This window comes from Haliaeetus leucocephalus, unplaced genomic scaffold (genome assembly GCF_000737465.1).
Source record: "Haliaeetus leucocephalus isolate CR32 unplaced genomic scaffold, Haliaeetus_leucocephalus-4.0 Scaffold164, whole genome shotgun sequence".
NCBI lineage: Eukaryota > Metazoa > Chordata > Aves > Accipitriformes > Accipitridae > Haliaeetus > Haliaeetus leucocephalus.
The window spans coordinates 1,052,481-1,068,707 of record NW_010972600.1 but is presented as its reverse complement, the minus strand read 5'-3'; the positions used below and the strand labels follow the sequence as shown (position 1 = coordinate 1,068,707).

At 46.6% G+C, this 16,227-nt stretch overlaps 2 protein-coding genes across 2 annotated transcripts in view; both read right to left on the bottom strand.

Moving 5' to 3' along the window:
- Positions 1-1,540: 1,540 nt before the first annotated feature.
- RPS15 (ribosomal protein S15) lies at positions 1,541-3,503 on the bottom strand. Its single transcript, XM_010563182.1, has 4 exons — positions 3,454-3,503; positions 2,993-3,078; positions 2,547-2,781; positions 1,541-1,707 (listed from the first exon to the last, which is right to left on the bottom strand). Exons 1-4 carry the CDS (start codon positions 3,454-3,456, stop codon positions 1,594-1,596), a joined length of 438 nt encoding a protein of 145 aa, XP_010561484.1. The 5' UTR covers positions 3,457-3,503; the 3' UTR covers positions 1,541-1,593.
- A 2,307-nt stretch (positions 3,504-5,810) lies between these two features.
- DAZAP1 (DAZ associated protein 1) overlaps positions 5,811-16,227 on the bottom strand; it is a 23,874-nt gene continuing 13,457 nt past the window's right edge. The window contains exons 9-13 of the mRNA XM_010563279.1: positions 14,300-14,453; positions 12,771-12,800; positions 12,200-12,340; positions 11,122-11,304; positions 5,811-6,804 (exon numbers count right to left, since the gene is read on the bottom strand). Of these exons, the coding sequence (XP_010561581.1) occupies positions 6,632-6,804; positions 11,122-11,304; positions 12,200-12,340; positions 12,771-12,800; positions 14,300-14,453 (681 nt within the window). The 3' untranslated portion in view covers positions 5,811-6,631. The remainder of the gene's footprint in view (positions 6,805-11,121; positions 11,305-12,199; positions 12,341-12,770; positions 12,801-14,299; positions 14,454-16,227) is intronic.

Below are 16,227 nucleotides of genomic sequence, written 5' to 3'. Positions count from 1 at the left end.
ACAGGGCTGGGGGTTGAGGGTGCACCCCCAGCCTCAACCAGACCGAGTGACCCCAGCCCTGTCCCCCCATGCCAGTGGGAGCCACACGAGGACCCTCAAGGTCACATTTCTTGAACAAAAGGGACCCTGAGCACCGTGATGGGAGATCTTCCCTGAAGGACAAATGGTCCCGGCCATGCCACAGCATCACCAGGGAAGAGGAAAGGGCTGGTGGGTGTTTAAAAGACCCGAAAGCCTGGCGCCAGGTGCCGAGAGACCCCCTAACACATTCAGGGCCAGCGACAGGGACCTGCCAAAACCACCCCTTGAGCTCAGCATGTCCCAAAGCCCCCAGGCATGGCCCCCGCTGCCACCCTCCCCTCTGCCAACGGCCTGCACCAATCCAACCAGAGCCTGGGGCTGGTGCTGAGCCCAGCCACTCCCGGTGCCAAGGCCTTGCAGGGCAAAGGCATGGCTTTTCGGTTCCAGTAAAACCTGGATGAGACCATCAGAGCGTTTGCCACCATCTCGGCTGTGCGCCCGCGTCACTGCCTGCCTGAAGGTCGCGAGGTTTTCCCAGCGCAGCTTGTGCCAAAACCCATCCATCACGACGATGCTCGAGACGTGCCGGGGCAGGGTGGTGGTGGTGGTGCTGAAAGGGGTGACACAAGGAGCAAAACCAGAGACAAGCAAGCCAGGAGCCGCAGGGACAGTGACAAACAGCCCCTGGCTTCGCAGAGCATGGCAGTGCTGGGGCTCCCATCACCGCCAGGGCTGGAGACTTGGCCCAGTGGTTTTTGGAGAGGCCACCACCTCAAAAGGCTCCTCAGAGCTGGGGACACCGGCCATCCCTGTCCCCATTCCCTGGCACTGACAGCGGCTCTCGGTTCAGCCATCAGGTGCTGGCCGGCTTCCCTTAGCCTCAGCCCAGGACCTGGGGGCACTGGATCATCCATCTGCCCCGGATCACCCACCCTGTACTGAAGAGCAGCTTCTCCCCCCAGAATCACTAAGGGAAATGTTCCTCCCTCTCAGCCCAAGCTGCGAACCACCAGCTCGCCACCCCCCGCCCCAGCCACCACCACTCTTGAGCCAACAAGACACTAAAAGCCTTTGGAATCCACAAATCTAAGATGAGAAAATAATTGTTTGGGATCTCGGTGTCCTTGGCGGCCTCCCCCCCAGGAGCGGGGCTGGCTCTGAAGCCCTGGGAACCCACCCACCTCTCAATTTGGCAAGCACATCCTTTGTCACCTGCCTGGGGCAACACAAACATCGCTCAAAATGAAATTAAATAGATGGAAGTGCCATAAAATAACATGGAAGTGCCATTTGCCACTTCCCAGCAAAGCACAAGGAATTCTCCTTCATCCACCAAACCCACTTGAAGAGAAGTGTTTGCTGCATGTGTTGACCAAAAAGGAGTGCCAAAAAACCAAGAAAGGGAAACCTTCAGGAAAACAGGAAATCGTGATTAAGTTTTGCTCGCTTGTGCCCCAGCCCGCAGCCCGCCCCAACGTGAGCCCACAGCCCCAGGAACCACAAGGCCAGGAAAGAAACAGCCGGGAGAAATCTCTTTATTTACACATATAAAAGGCTCCCAGCAGCGCCTCGTTACTTCAGAGGGATGAACCTGGAAGAGTGGGTGGCACCGATGCCAGGCCGGCCGTGCTTCACTGGCTTGTATGTGATGGAGAATTCCCCCAGGTAGTGACCGATCATTTCAGGCTGAAAGGGAAAGAAGAGATCTATGTTGGAGGCAGCGACCCAGGCCAGCGGCACAGACCACAACCCCCCTCCCCAAACTGACCCTGTGGCAGGTTGGGGACGGTCACAACCCTCATCCCTGCGCTGGCAGAAGCCCTGGCACAGCCGGTTGTTCCAACAACGCCATGCATGGAGCAGGCACTGCCCACGGCACTGTCACCACGTCTGGGCTCCTCCTGCGGTGGCCAGGGCCTGTGGCCAACGGGTGCTGCTGGTTTTGTGTGGGGCCAGAGGGCTTCAGCAGGATAAGGGGCTCCCTCTGCCCTCCCAGAGCCCCTGACCAGCACTGCACCTCCCGGGAGAAGGGGGACACAAGCCTCGGGGGCTTTTCGGTGCGCTTTCAGGTTGGATCTAACACCAGGTACAAACCGAAAGCGGCATTTAATCACACTAGTGGTATCAGGTCACACCACCCTGCAGGTTATTCCACTCCCAGGAAACCTCACAGATCTATTTCATCCGAAACTGGTGCTGGTGGGCAGGGAGCCAGGGCTGAGCGCAGCCATTGCACGTCCCCAGCCCTCCTGAAGCAGCAGCACACGCGTGCTCCCGACTGCCATGTTATTTCATTACGTCCAAGCCACACCAAAGCCTTGAGACCCCTCTGTGAGCAGCCCGTCCTCAGGACGGATGCTTTCAGGTGTCCCTCAGGGCTGGCTTTGCTCCAAGCAGGAGCCTCGCCCTCCCCCTCAGACAGAGGGCAGGAGCAGGATTACAGAAAGCATTAAAAAACATAACGCAGATGCATTCAGATGCTCAGCTCGGAACTGAGCTGTTGGGATGCTGCTGTGATGCCTCACCTTGATCTCCACCTGGTTGAAGGTCTTGCCATTGTACACACCAACCATGCTGCCCACCATCTCGGGGAGGATGATCATGTCCCGCAAGTGGGTCTTCACCACCTCTGGCTTCTCCATGGGCGGTGCCTCCTTCTTGGCCTTACGCAGGCGCTTCAGCAAGGAGTGCTGTTTGCGGCGCAGACCCCGGTTGAGACGCCGGCGCTGTCGGGCGCTGTACAGCTGCATCAACTGCTCGCTGGAAGGGATGGAGAAACCGAGCCTGGAACGCAGCCCAAGGGGAGCCCACTCCCCCGGGGACCCCGCACTGGCAACCTTACCCACTCAAGAAATTACAGAACCACCCAACCAAACCACCATTTTTTTTCAGCTGCCCCAACCCGCAGGAACAGTCCCCAGCCCCCCAAGCCCAGGCCGGGGGGGGGCAGTGCCCCGCAGACAACTCTTACTAGGACATGTCGAGGAGCTGGTCCAGGTCCACCCCTCTGTAGGTGAATTTCCGGAAAGTTCGTTTCTTCTTCTGCTCCACCTCCGCCTACAGCCGGCAGCACCGGGGAAGGGGGGAGTGTCAGGGCCGCCCAGACCCTCCTTCACCCCCCCACATCCACGGGAAGGCCGCAGGCACCGAGTTCCGCAGGGCCCCCAAGCCGCTCGCCCCCCCTCCTCCCCTCCCCGGGATCCTCAACGCCGCCGCCGGGCCCGGCCCTGGGGAAGCGGGCTCCCGCCGCTCTGAGGCCTAACCCGGCCGGGGCAGCTCCGGCCCCGGCAGGACCCAGGGGAGGGCAGCCCCCTGCCCCCCAGGGAAGAGACCAAGCCGTCCTCGGCGGCAGCGGCGGCCCCGGCCCCTGCGGGCCGCCCCCGCGGAGGATGGAGCCCGATTAGAGCCGCCGGCTCCCCCGCCCGCACCCACCATCTTGGCCGGGTCTCCTCGGAAAAGGCCGCGCTCGGGCCGGAAGCGGCGGATCTCGCGAGAGCTGAGGCGGGGCGGCAAGGGCGGGAAGCCCCGCCCCCCGCAACCTCCAGCAGCGCTTCCGCCCTCACTTCCCTTAAAGGGGCCGCGCCCCGCGCTACTGTGAAGGCTCGGGTATAACGCGGGGGCGGGGTGTGGGTTGGCGCTGGCGCAGAGAACGGCTACAGGGCGGAGCAGGGACACTCTGCTTTGGGACAGGGTCCTGTTTGAGGGACAGACCCTCCTCTTCCCCCCAAAACCCACTCCTCCTTCCCCAGGGCAGATGGCAGGGGACACGCAGGGCAGAGAGGGGGGTCAGGAGCTCGAGGCAGAGCCCTAGGAGATAAACCGGAGAGATAAACGTTGCAGAAGGGATGCTGAAGTCACCTTCGTGGCACAGCTACTACCTGCTGCTGCAGCCAGGCGCCGGACCTCACCGCCGCATCCCTCGCCCAGCCTTCATCTTTCACCGATGGATCTTCGTCTTCCACTGCCTTCCTGCTTCCCACCAGGAGCAGGGCAGCTTTTCCAGCTCACACTCCGAGAGGAGGGTTGAAAGCGAGGACAGACAGCTCATCTCTCGGCACAGGTCGATTGGGTTTGTCCCTGGGCGGAGATCAATTTCACACAGATGCAACGTCCCGCGCTAACCTGGAAGAGCTGGTTCTGCACAGAAGGTATCCGTCTCCAAAACCTTTTATCCGAGAAGAGCTTGAAAGGCGGCAGAGCAGCAACAACTTCAGGCCTCCTTCCGTTCTGCGTGCCGTTGGAAGTGCCATGGTTTTATACTAATACCATTTCCCAGGGTGTATTTCGCACAGTGGTAAATTACAAACCAAACCTCAACGAGGAAGTCAAAGCAGTCGCACCACGTCAAAGGCAGAGCACCAAGTTACACCTCTGCAAACGGAACGCAAAATGAGCGGCTCCCGTTCCAGCAGGGAAGCACCGCATGCTTTGTGCTCGTGGAAGTAACAGAGCGAGAAGCAGAGCCAAGAGGATTCACAGTGAGCGGAACTGGTGCAATCCAGACAAATCACAAAACCCCCCCCCTCTGAACTGATCAAAGTCCTTCCAAGAGCAACCCAGCGACCTCCAGCACCACGGATACATCCCAACACATCCTGAATTTGAAGTCATGCTGAGCAACACCACATCTGCTCCTGCAAAAAGAGTCCTTTAAACTTGCAACAGTGCGCTATCCATTCTCGAAGAGGTAAGCCCTATTAATAGCGATTAACGAGAGCGGAGACAACTAATAAGCATAGACGCACACCCAGCAGTACGCAAGCCCTGGGAGAAGGTTCCTCGGATAAGGTTTGGTTTTGACACAGCAGCTTGCCCTCAGACTCGCGTGTAAAGGACAGACAAGACATGGCATGTTGCTGCCTCTGAGCCAACAACCAGTTTCAGTGCGCGGTGCTCATTTACCACATTAGAACCGTTCCTTTCCCATGGACTCAACCCCGCATTTAAATGAGACAAACGCCAAAGCGGTACTCCAGAAGACCCCGGTCTAATCCACACAGTAAGATGCTTGTAAGATGCTCGTAAATCCATGTTTTACCCATTTTATGCTGCTCTCAGCAGTTACAGAGAACCTCCCCCCAAAAGAGGTACACGGTAACCAGATCATCAACCTGAGGTAGCAGAAGCACGCTTACTGCATCAGGACAGAAATGATGAACGTGAGCCCTGAATAAGCACCAGCAGATCACGTCACCAGCAAGATTACCTCTGGATTTCAGAAGCAGGGAGAGAGAGAGACAAGGGACACTCTCCTGGAGGTGCACAAATCCATGAGATACCTACACGTGCCCCTTGCAGCTCGTAAGAATGCGTTCTGCACAGAGCCTTGAAGCCTCAAGGTCAGATGAAGAGCAGCATTCAACATCACCGCCATCAACACGCGACTGACCTAACACGTGCAGAGCCGCCTGCAGCTCTGGCGATGGGCACACCGGCAGGTTTAGGAGACTCCGTGCAAGAGCCCTTCACGTCAAATCCAATCCAGGTCAGAGCCCACAACAGCTGCGACGGCTCTTCAGCCTCTACAAAGCAAATCCGACAGTGCCACCCCAGACCCTGCACCAGCACAGCTGATTCTCTCATGAAGAGGGCAAGAGTTGAGTGGGCATGAAGAAGTGCTGACTGAATTCCACTGCTAGTAGTTTAACAGTCCATTGAGGCACAGCGTAAGCCTGTATACTGATGTTAAGACGTGATTTTCAAGGCTGCCAATTGATTTCTCATGAAAACACAAATTCACAAGAAACTTTTTTGTCAAAAGAAAAAAAAAAAATGGAGACAGGCTTGTGTTTCTAATCCAAATGTACTTCTCTTTATTCAAACCAGGGGTAATCACTGGTTAGTGCAAAATGCACCTAAACCTTTTGCCTGAGGGAAATCTACATCTTAACAAGGCCTCCGTTAACCCCTAATGAAATCCACAGAGGATTTGAAAGCGTTTGAAGCACAGATCTAACACTGCGCTTCATAAGTGACTCTGTGCGTCAACAAGTCTGCACCTGCCTTGTTACCAGTTCTATACCATCAGGTAACAAAAGCAAAATACACTCAGTAGATTTCTTTTAACTCCCAGAGTTTCTGAACCATCCACCCCACCACTAATGTCAGGAGTAAGGGGGTTGCAGCTTACCCTCACTTCCAACAGTGCTAACGGAAACCCTGTTTTAAATTAAAAAATAAGCCAGCATACATAGTAGAAAATTTCTCTTAAAAATTTCACAATCTGTAAATGTATATATTTTTTTCTTTTAAACATAAAAGTTTACAATATACGGTAAAACAAAGGCTCAGGAAAAATAATTTCAAAAAAAAGAAACCTGAAGTTTTGAATTAAAGCTGAAGACATTTTTAAAACCCTGTAGTTTGAACCAGTGACATTTTCTTTATTTGTGCTGATGGGTTAGAGAAAGGAAAATATTTAAAAACTGCAGTCCAAACACCCACAGCTTTGCCTTCAGAAGCCATCTTCCCCCACCCCCCAAAAAAAAAGTTGTTAGGTTTTTCTTCCATCAAGTATGTGATTGTCACAAGTTCAGAAGTCTGGGATTCCTGGGTTCAGCTGGTACCAGACATCCCTGTGTGGACAGAATTCCCTGATTGCCAGCCCACGCTAGCGCCTGTAGGGGTGAAATCCTTGCACGTTATGGTTCTGTCCTCGTCCAAAACCACTTCCTCCTGCAGGTGGGCCACTTGATGGTTGCACCGAGGGGCCTCCATAGGGAGGGGGTTGCTGGCTGGGATCAGAGAAACCTTGTCCAAAACCACTCAAGTCTTGTCCATACCCTGGGGAGAAGTGGAAAAAGGCAGCCGGGTTAGCTTCCAGTATCATCCACACGCACAACAGAGGCGCAAATTCAAAACCTGGTGCTGCTCCCTCCCCGCATGCACGGCCTCAGGAGCTAACACCTCGGTCTAACATTTTAAGATAAGCAGCTGCTTTCAGTTCTTGCAATTATTTACCTTCTATACAGAAGAAATAGGCAAAAAGCAGAACTGAATAGGTAAGCAGAAATGGTAGTTTTCACTTTTAGAGGTAATCCTACCCAGGCTGGTAGTTAAAACTATCATATTACGGCTGTTCAGAAACTTGAAGTGGCTTGCAGGTTTGCTGTCAGCTTATCCTGAATATTTTTATTTTGTTTTAGGTTGTTTTTTTTATTGGCTAAAAACTAGTACTGTCAGGTTCAGCAGAGATGAAGATGTAGCAAGGAAGTTTTTCCTGAAATCTCACAGCTATCATACTGCAGCACCTCACACTGACCGCACAGTTATTAGAACTCAGGCTTCATACAGTCAGCTTCACCATCTTCCCTGGACAGTCAAAAAAATTCCTTCGTGGAAAAGACACACTGGAGAAGACAATCTTAAATTCCCTTTCAAAAAACAAGAGCGCCGCTGCCCAAATATTTATTTTAATTAACTAATCAGCCTCTCTTTCAAGGAATACTCAATAGAAAAAAAGGTAAATTGAAACAGGAGGGGGCAAAGTTGGCAAAACGGAATCCAGAAGGTTGTGACTACTGCACCCATTATGTACTTTATATAATGGAACCCTTGGTCCAAAGTTGCCCTTAGAAAGAACATCCCTCCCCAAAAACTCACTGCATGGGCAGGCTGAAGTGTATTTGTTGCAAGTTCAAAAAACAAAGCTCCATTTCAAAACCTGACACCCTACTGCTACTGCAGATGGTGGTGAATACTTCTAACCTAGCTAAAGCGAAGCAGCAGTCAGTAAGCAACTATAAAATCCTTCTCCCAAGTCCCCTACACCACCAACTGCATCCTAGTTCAGTTTTAAGCCTGAATGGGTACTGTGTCTCAACTGAACTTTACGCTAATGCATGCTGCAAGTTAACATTTATCTTGCTCTTCCTCAATCTGAGGAACTAAACACTTCTCCTCTCCTGCCACACTGTCCTTCTGCCTACTCAGTGAGACTGTGACCACCACTCTGCAACATAATCCATGCCAAAGACCAGATTCAGAGTAGGTTTGGAGTAAGCAGAATTTGGGGATAGGGAAAAAGGGTGAAGACGAAAGGCTTGCTGGAATTCTTGCTGCCAACATGTAAGACAACTAGATGCAAATTAAGAACACTGAGAAACTGAGAAATTTAATAAGAGTTCCCATAATTAAATACGACTCTTAATCATAATAGTGGCATCAGTGCAAGCCTCTGCTATGAAAGATGGTATTAAGAATCCTAATTACTCAGTACATTTCTGCAGTTCTGCTTCTCTCTATGCAGGCTTAAAGCAGGTTTAACTCTCTTAATCCAAAACAAAGTCCTTAGCATGTCTTCAGTATTTCAATTTCAAGCTCTGCCTGTCTCTCAGGACTTGCTACCACTAATGAGCATTAAAACACAACTATCACAGGCCTCTATTAGCAAAAAATGCTAATCCAGTCATTTTTTCAGACGGAGATAAGCAGGCAACCAAAAATACAATTTGATTGTTTGCCAAGGGGTGAGGCTCAGAGTGGGGAAAAAAAAATAAAATCAGAAGTTATTCTCACTGTACACTGCAGTGTTAAGAGCATTAAGTGGTGGAAACCACAGTTCTCAATTTGTTTATCACGAAGGAAACCTACAGCATAAACCTGAACAGCCAGACATTTAAGTACATATTGTCTTCCCCCTGCTTTCTTAATTCCTGCTGCAGCTCTCGGTTTGTACCAGCACCTCACAGTGGAACATACAGTTCACCTGCCGTTTCACAGGGCTCTGCTCTCTAAGGGAGCTGTGCCAACCATGACAGTTTTACTGTCTTAAGAACCTGAGCTTAGTTCGATTACACAGGATAAAGCCTCGCCAGTGCAGCAGCTTGGGAAGCAAACAGCATCATCATTCATACTTCAGTCATGAGTTTTCACTTCAGCCAGCTAATGAACATAGAGAATTGTATTGCCCTTACTCACAAAAGTAAACATTTGAGCCACAATGCTCCCCCCCACCCTCTTGAAAGAGACCCTGCAAGAAACACAAGTTAATTTCCCAAACGCAGATATATCAAGAGCATTGGTTGTAAATAGGCACCACCTACCTAGGTTTCTCACTGCTCAGCCTGACCATAAGAGTGTAAACAAAGTATTGGCGCGTAGCCTGAAGGGTCTTGAGAATAGGTACCCAGCCCTAGTAAGAAATGAGGAGACCAGGGTGACGAACCCCAAGAGAGCCCTGTACAGAGATAATTTTTCAGGGTGAGGGAGACACACCCGTGTTAGTGTTTAATTTACTCGTGTTTACATTCATCCTAGCTGTAAACATAGCAGCATATAAGATGCTGTCAAGCTAGGACAAATCTTAAAATGCCACAATGATTAGATAACTCAGTGCCTCTTTAAAGCCCATAAGCTTTACGCATTTATGTAAATACATGCAGATCAGCTAGACTGCCTATTGTACAGCAATGCTGCTAACTAATTTGCGATCACATGAAGTGCTGAAGCTCTTTAAAAAAGTTTAAAAGATTTTACACATAGCTTTATGAACAGGTGGGTGATTCTGCAGTACTGTAGCATATTAAATACCTCTATCCCTGTTAGAACTTGTACTCATAACACCTTTCAGGCTAGAAAAGCACTCTTGATTTGAGAGACTAACTGCAGTTGCGGTTTAAACAACTAAACTCCTTAGCCTTCTTCCTCAAAATGCAGTACTACACACCTCTTCCTCCCTCCTCCCTGCCCACCCAGCACTCTGAAGAGACTAACTGAGAACACCTGAAATATTTCACTGGCAAAGAGGCTTCCCAGAATATACAAGAGGCAAGTGGTACCATACACACCAAATACTGGAATCCCCCCTTCCCACTTTTTCACAATGTTGGAAAACATTCTTCCTAAACTCCCAACACATCCGAAATATTGGCTGCCCACTGAATATAAATGACTGTGCACAGATTTATACTTTATTTAGTAGGGTCCACCCCCCGTAAAAAAGAGTCTGCAGAGAGACAAGTTCTGGCAAGACAAGAAGAACTTCCTCTTGAGTCACAAGGGCAAAGCTATCTATGAAAGTAACTGTGTTTATAACAAACAAATTGAAAAACATTTCAAATTCATCAACATGAGAACATACACTTGCTTTAGAAACACATCTGAAAGGCTAATCTTCCTTCAGAGCCCATTTTACATTTTTGGAACTTCAAATATCTATTTAAGTAACTTTACAAAGTGTTCATTTCATAACAGTTTCTGCAGGCACTTCAAATGAAGCAGGCAGGCACTAACACACATGGAGAACTTGTTCAAGGAGGGAACAGTCTTAATCCATGGGCCTACTGCATGCAAAAAGTTCACTTCAGAAAGAAAAAATGACCAATTACAATCCCTTAAAAAACAAAAAAAAGCAGTATGCCACAAACAGCTCTTTGGAGAACACTGCTCAAAAATAGGGCTGAGTGGAAAAGCAAGGTGAGAACTTCCTCTCAGCTTCCACAGGGAGGAGCAGAAATTTTACTCAGGAGCACAAGCACTTGTCTAGCTTTTTTTTTTTCTCTGTAGTACTGTCTGCCTGCCTTAAAACTTGTTATATCAATGTCTTCTATCAGCTATCTGAAACAGTTACCTATTTAGCACAATTAAGCTTTACACACTTGTGACAGAACTAGAACTTGAGATAGACAGGGAAGGAATAGGGGGAAGGGAGGAAAAGGCACACAGCTTGGATTCTTATACCCTGTACTGCTTGCCTCTCGATGCTATTCTTACTCTTGAAGTCTACTCTCCAATCTGACCAAAGTCAGTTACACAAAAAAGTTGACTACAAGCTCCATGAAGCTCTTGGAGAAAAAGTTTTAACTACAGATTCAGGGAGAGTGCAAATCAGTAACTTATCCTAGCAGTACACAAGTCTCTGAAGACTATTTCACAGCATACAAGCAATGTTTTAGATTTGATTAAGAAAATACCCTCTGGCTAGAATGCTGAATGATTTAAGGATCACTTGAGAGCTGGTGGCTGGCATTCCCGCCCGGGAGAGAAGTGCCTTCAGTGTTAGCAAACTGTTTCTGAACACTGACTTTCTACCCAAGTATAAAAGAAAAGCAGGAAGGGGAGAAAGATCAAGCTGAGTTTATTTTATATGCAGTTACTTACCAAACTGACTATAAGGGAATTCTGGCTGAGCAGTTGGGGGTTTGCTCATGTCCTGAGTTGCCTGAGATGGTGGTGGTGGTGGTGGAAAAGCTAGTGGTGTTGCCCCTGGAGTGGCAGGTGGAGGGGGTACTCCAGGTGGGGCAAACTGGTCAGGTGGAGGAGGTGGAGCACCATAACCAAAACCTGAAACACAAGGAAAGTACAATACATGTGAAAAGACACAGGTAAACACCACCCTGACTTCTTGCTTGGCTTTAAAGTATGATATATTTCTTTTAAAAATACTTAGAAGTCTATTGAAACCAAAGCGTTACCTTGAGCTGGCCATACAGTAATTCACTCCTACACTCTGGCAGCCACTGCGGCTGAAAGACCCCAACAACAAACCTTCTAACATGAAAATCTCACCCCAAAGGAAGACTGCAGCCACATCAGCAACCAGCAAAGAGAAAGTGATAAAGCAGAACCAGGGACCAAACTCTGTGTGCTCACATGCACACAGGAGAGACGTGAGAAGGAAGCCATGTTATTAAACATCTTAGGAAGGGAAAAAAAATCCCAAACAAACGGTTTCTTCATAGCAGAACAAGCAACTCTAGATAACTGGGTGCTATTTTCCAGCTTCTTTTTTAAACCAGGTTTGTGACTAGACTTTTCAAAAGGTGGCCTGAGGGGGTAGGTACTAAAATCCTATTTACATTTCCAATGCCAGTTGCGACCTTAATTCCTTAAGCTTCTCCAAAAATCCCAGTCTGTGTCTAGCCCAGGTCACCACACAGTAATCTCTAACTTTTCTCTCAGATGTCATAATAGGGGTACACAACAAACCTAAACTCATTTAGCAACACAGATGTAAACTAGAGAACATAAATGATTGCTGCACCCAAGAAAAAAGTAACCCAACTCACTGGCAAAAATACTTATATAGTTAATTATAGCTCAGAATATACAATCTAGGCAAAACATCTAAGGCTAGGTGAAACCTAGGGGAAAAAAATCCAAGTCCAGAGAAAGATGAGCAAAAGCTGAAGACTGAATTTGGTGATAGACTGTATCCAAACTCCTGTAGGTCACTTACTAAATGGTGGAGGGGTGCCATAGCCCTGTGGAAATCCTTGTGGAGGTGGGAATCCTCCAGGAGGTGTAGAGACTATGTATGAGGTAAATGGTGGTGGTGGTGGAGGAGCTCCTCTTCCTGGAGGAGGTGGTCCATATCCACCTAGAAAATTAAGAGAAACCAAAAACTAAAGCAGTTTAATAATGAAGAGCTGCTGCTTAAGTCAGCAACCTCTAGATGGGGTAAAGCTGTTTGATAGATTTCAGACACACTCTCAGCCTTCTATGAATTCTTACTTTGGGAAATATTTGTCCTCCAAGTATCCCTACTGTAAGTAATTGCAGCTGAGAATGTAATTCCTTGATAACAAATTAGCGTGGTTGGCAACAGCAGGATGTATGTCAGCTCCCATTACTGATTTGGTAAGAATACACTATCTTCTCCTTCGTTCTTTCAGGACAAATTCAATCAAGCTTTTAAATGTAGGTTAAATACTACAGAAATCCACAAATCACTGTGAATTCTTAAAGAAACTACACCCTCGCTCAGTAGGATTTTTTCTTTTAAAATCGGTCCCATATAACATACTTACCAATTGCCTGTCCAGCTGGCACCCACATCCCTAAAACAGAACAAAAAAAGCAACTTATACATGCACTGAAGCTGTATACTATGAAACAGGAATGATTTAAAAGAAAGTTGATCTTGCTCTGGGCTCTGGAATAGACATGGTATCCTCCCAGTGTCCCTTACAGATCTATTTTTATGGTCCAAGAAATAGTCTTGGACTATTTCTGAATATGCAATTCTGAAAAGACTCTGAATCATTCAGCAAATAATGCATAGAACAGAGCAGTCCCCAAACTCAAATTAGATGGAGCGTTCAAGAGCTGCAAGCATACCAAGTGCAAGAAACTATACTGGTATAAAGAACAAAAGCACTGAGAATCACAGCAGAATACACATCCAAAGCATTTTTAATATATTACCAGGTTTATTCTAGTTATTTTTGAAGTTTTTGAACCATAAAAACATTATCATCTGCATTCGTTGCAGCATTAAGATTGAAAGATAAATGCATTTATGTTTTACATTAATCTTTCCAGTGGATCAGATATCATCTTCTCTACAAATAACCACACTGAAAATAATCTAGTTTCTCAATTTGCGCAGTTGCAGATTAGCACATCTGTGCAGGATGTCAAAGCCTCAGCTGCAGCTTTCAAGTTAATAAGCACCATGGGGAAACAAGCAATCCCTCCACTGAGGTATCATCTATTGTAGCAATAGATGAAGCAGTGACACTCCCTTTAGCCCCCCAGGTGAAAATTTCTCATATATCAGAGCAAGCAAGTTCTGTTCTGTCAAATGCAACTCAATTATACCACCATATTTCTCCATAAGTTATCAAAACTGTCTTTGGATGAACTCAGCATATTTATCCTGTCTACAAAATCTTGTGGGGGTTATAGCCATCAAACCCAAAACACATGCCTGCTCTCCTTTCAGCCCTGAAGGGTTCAAGCTGAATCAAGAAAATTATATGCAGTAAGAGCTCCCCTGCACCACTGCTAGCCCCATAGCTGCTTGTTATTTTTCCAGGCTACATTAAGCAATAAAATCTAAAGACAAGACCATCTGTTTTTCTCTCATCCCTTTCAAATTTTACTTATAACTTCCTTTGAAACTGCCTCATCCTTGAAAACCTGTATTTCAACAAAATTTTTCATTAGGGTCTCACGCAGGCCACAATCCCACAGCTGGAGACACAACTTGAGCCGTTGAGCTTTCTCAACACCTTCTCCGCATTACTGAAAACCGTGCCGATTCTATGCGGGGAGAGGCAGAACCAAACAGAACAGGTGAAGCACCGCCTTGGACACACGCTAGACTTGGCACAACCCTATGAAACAAAGTTTTTTGGGAAAAGAAGCGAAGGAACAATCTCAACAGACTTGGGAAGGACTGATGTGTGCAATTTTAGTTCTGCTATCAATAATCCAGCAGAGCAATAGCATTGATAAACCTGGGAATACTGTCATTTGGCAGAAAACGAAATTACCAGCAAGCTGTAAAGGCAAGACTCTTGCAACAGTGACTCCAAGAAAACTAAAGCAGTACCTTGAGGGCCATATCCTTGTTGCCAAGTCGGAGGGGGCTGACCTGCCCAGCCATTGGCAGCACTTGGCATGATCCTGCTTCCCCACTGACTGGCACTCGGTGGCCCTGGAGTTTGGCTTTTGCTATCACGAGGTTCTGCGCGTTTCACCTCCACCTAAACAAACAGAGTCACCATTTAGGAGAGATGGTGCAGGTTAATATACCCCCCTTCCCTTCACACACACCCTTAATTACACTTAAGACTACACTTAGCATCTTATGACTTATGTCTAAATACTTAATTATTAAACTTAAGGCCAGTAATTTAAAATGTTTCTCAGGTACAATATATATGATGGTAAGACATTACAAGTCCTACTATTGAGGTATTTCAAGTAAAACACATCCTACAAATCACTGAGGTTTCATCATAGTACAGTATTCATTGGCTTTAATCTTAAAACAGCAGTACCCTCTTACAACGGCTCTTCACTTAAAAAAGCATAATCTTAAATTATTTATATACTAATTTAACATTTAAGGCAGGCATTACAAAGATGACATTTTCAGTAAAACAAAAAGAACTTTGAGTAAAGAGTATGCTCTGAAAAAGGGTACTAATGCTTTAACCATTCAAACATGTTTGGGGTTCATTTGAAAGTTACAGTTTAAACCCACCCCATCTAACTACAATTTCAGCTCTGCTCATACCTGAGAAACACACATTTGTTTGTTTGGTTTTTTTGTTTGTTTGTTTTTAAACTTAGATTTTATTTAAATGTCTAATGGAAGATAAAGACTTACCTTCCCCAGGCTAACGCTTAAAGAATCTCAATTAACTCAAACAATGTCAGAGGGAATGGATGTGATAAGAGAATCTTACATTACATCTAACAAAAAAGTAAACAAACATGCAAGTAATAAAAATGGACAGTTGAGTCAATAAGAAGCAAATCTTCATACTGTGTTAAGTCAGTGACAAAAGCCCTCCTGTTTTTAAAATTAGTAAGCCACAGTGCTTAACTTATTTTATTCAAAGATAAAATGTCCTAGTGTTCCAAGCCATCGAATAAGTGCATTTGACCTACTTAAAATAAGCTGCACATTCAATATAAACCTCTCAAAAAAATCCAGTTTCTGATTTAATGAAACACTCTCAGCACTCATGCATGCTGAATTAAAGTCTTTTTTATTTTATGATTAATTTTAATGGGTGCCAGAGTACAAAGAAAATAAATCTCAATCATCAATGGGCCTGAGTAGTATGGAAAATAAAGTATTCAGAATTCTTCCTGCCATGTCTTAAAAACCATTCATGTCAGAGAACAAACAGGAAACAGGCACAAGGCAAGGACAAAGCCCCCCGCCCCCACCCCACTGCAGATGCCCCAAGGACATTAGACATGACAGTAACCAAATCTCTGTCAGCTGAAGGCCCTTCCAGAGAGGAACCAAGGGAATTTTTCAAAGGACTCAAATTAATGAGTCTTAACACATTTGCCTTGAGGGAATTCAGTTACTGCTTACAAAAGCAGAGTCCTTCTTGCAATTTTAATTTTTTTTCCTTTCAACAACATATGGATTCATTTCAGCAATACCTTTTTAATTACCAAAAAGAAAGAGATACCATTTTTAAAGTAGGCATTATTAGTCAATGAAGAGAGCGGAGTATCTGGAGTTCATTAATCTATGTGGAAGAATTCCATTAATTTTTCAGTGCACATTTGGAAGCAGTGAACTGCCAAACTGAGGACTGAAAAATCCCTGTGCAATATTCTTAGCACTGAGGTTAAAATTCTACACCTGCCTAAAGCCCAGTTCACACCAAAAAATGAGGCATCTCCATTGCTCCTAGCTGAAAAGACTCTGTGTATTTCTGCTTTTTATGTCATTGAAAGGAGAAAAAAAAAAGGGGGGTGGGGGGGGGGGGGCAAAAAAAAGTTTTTTTT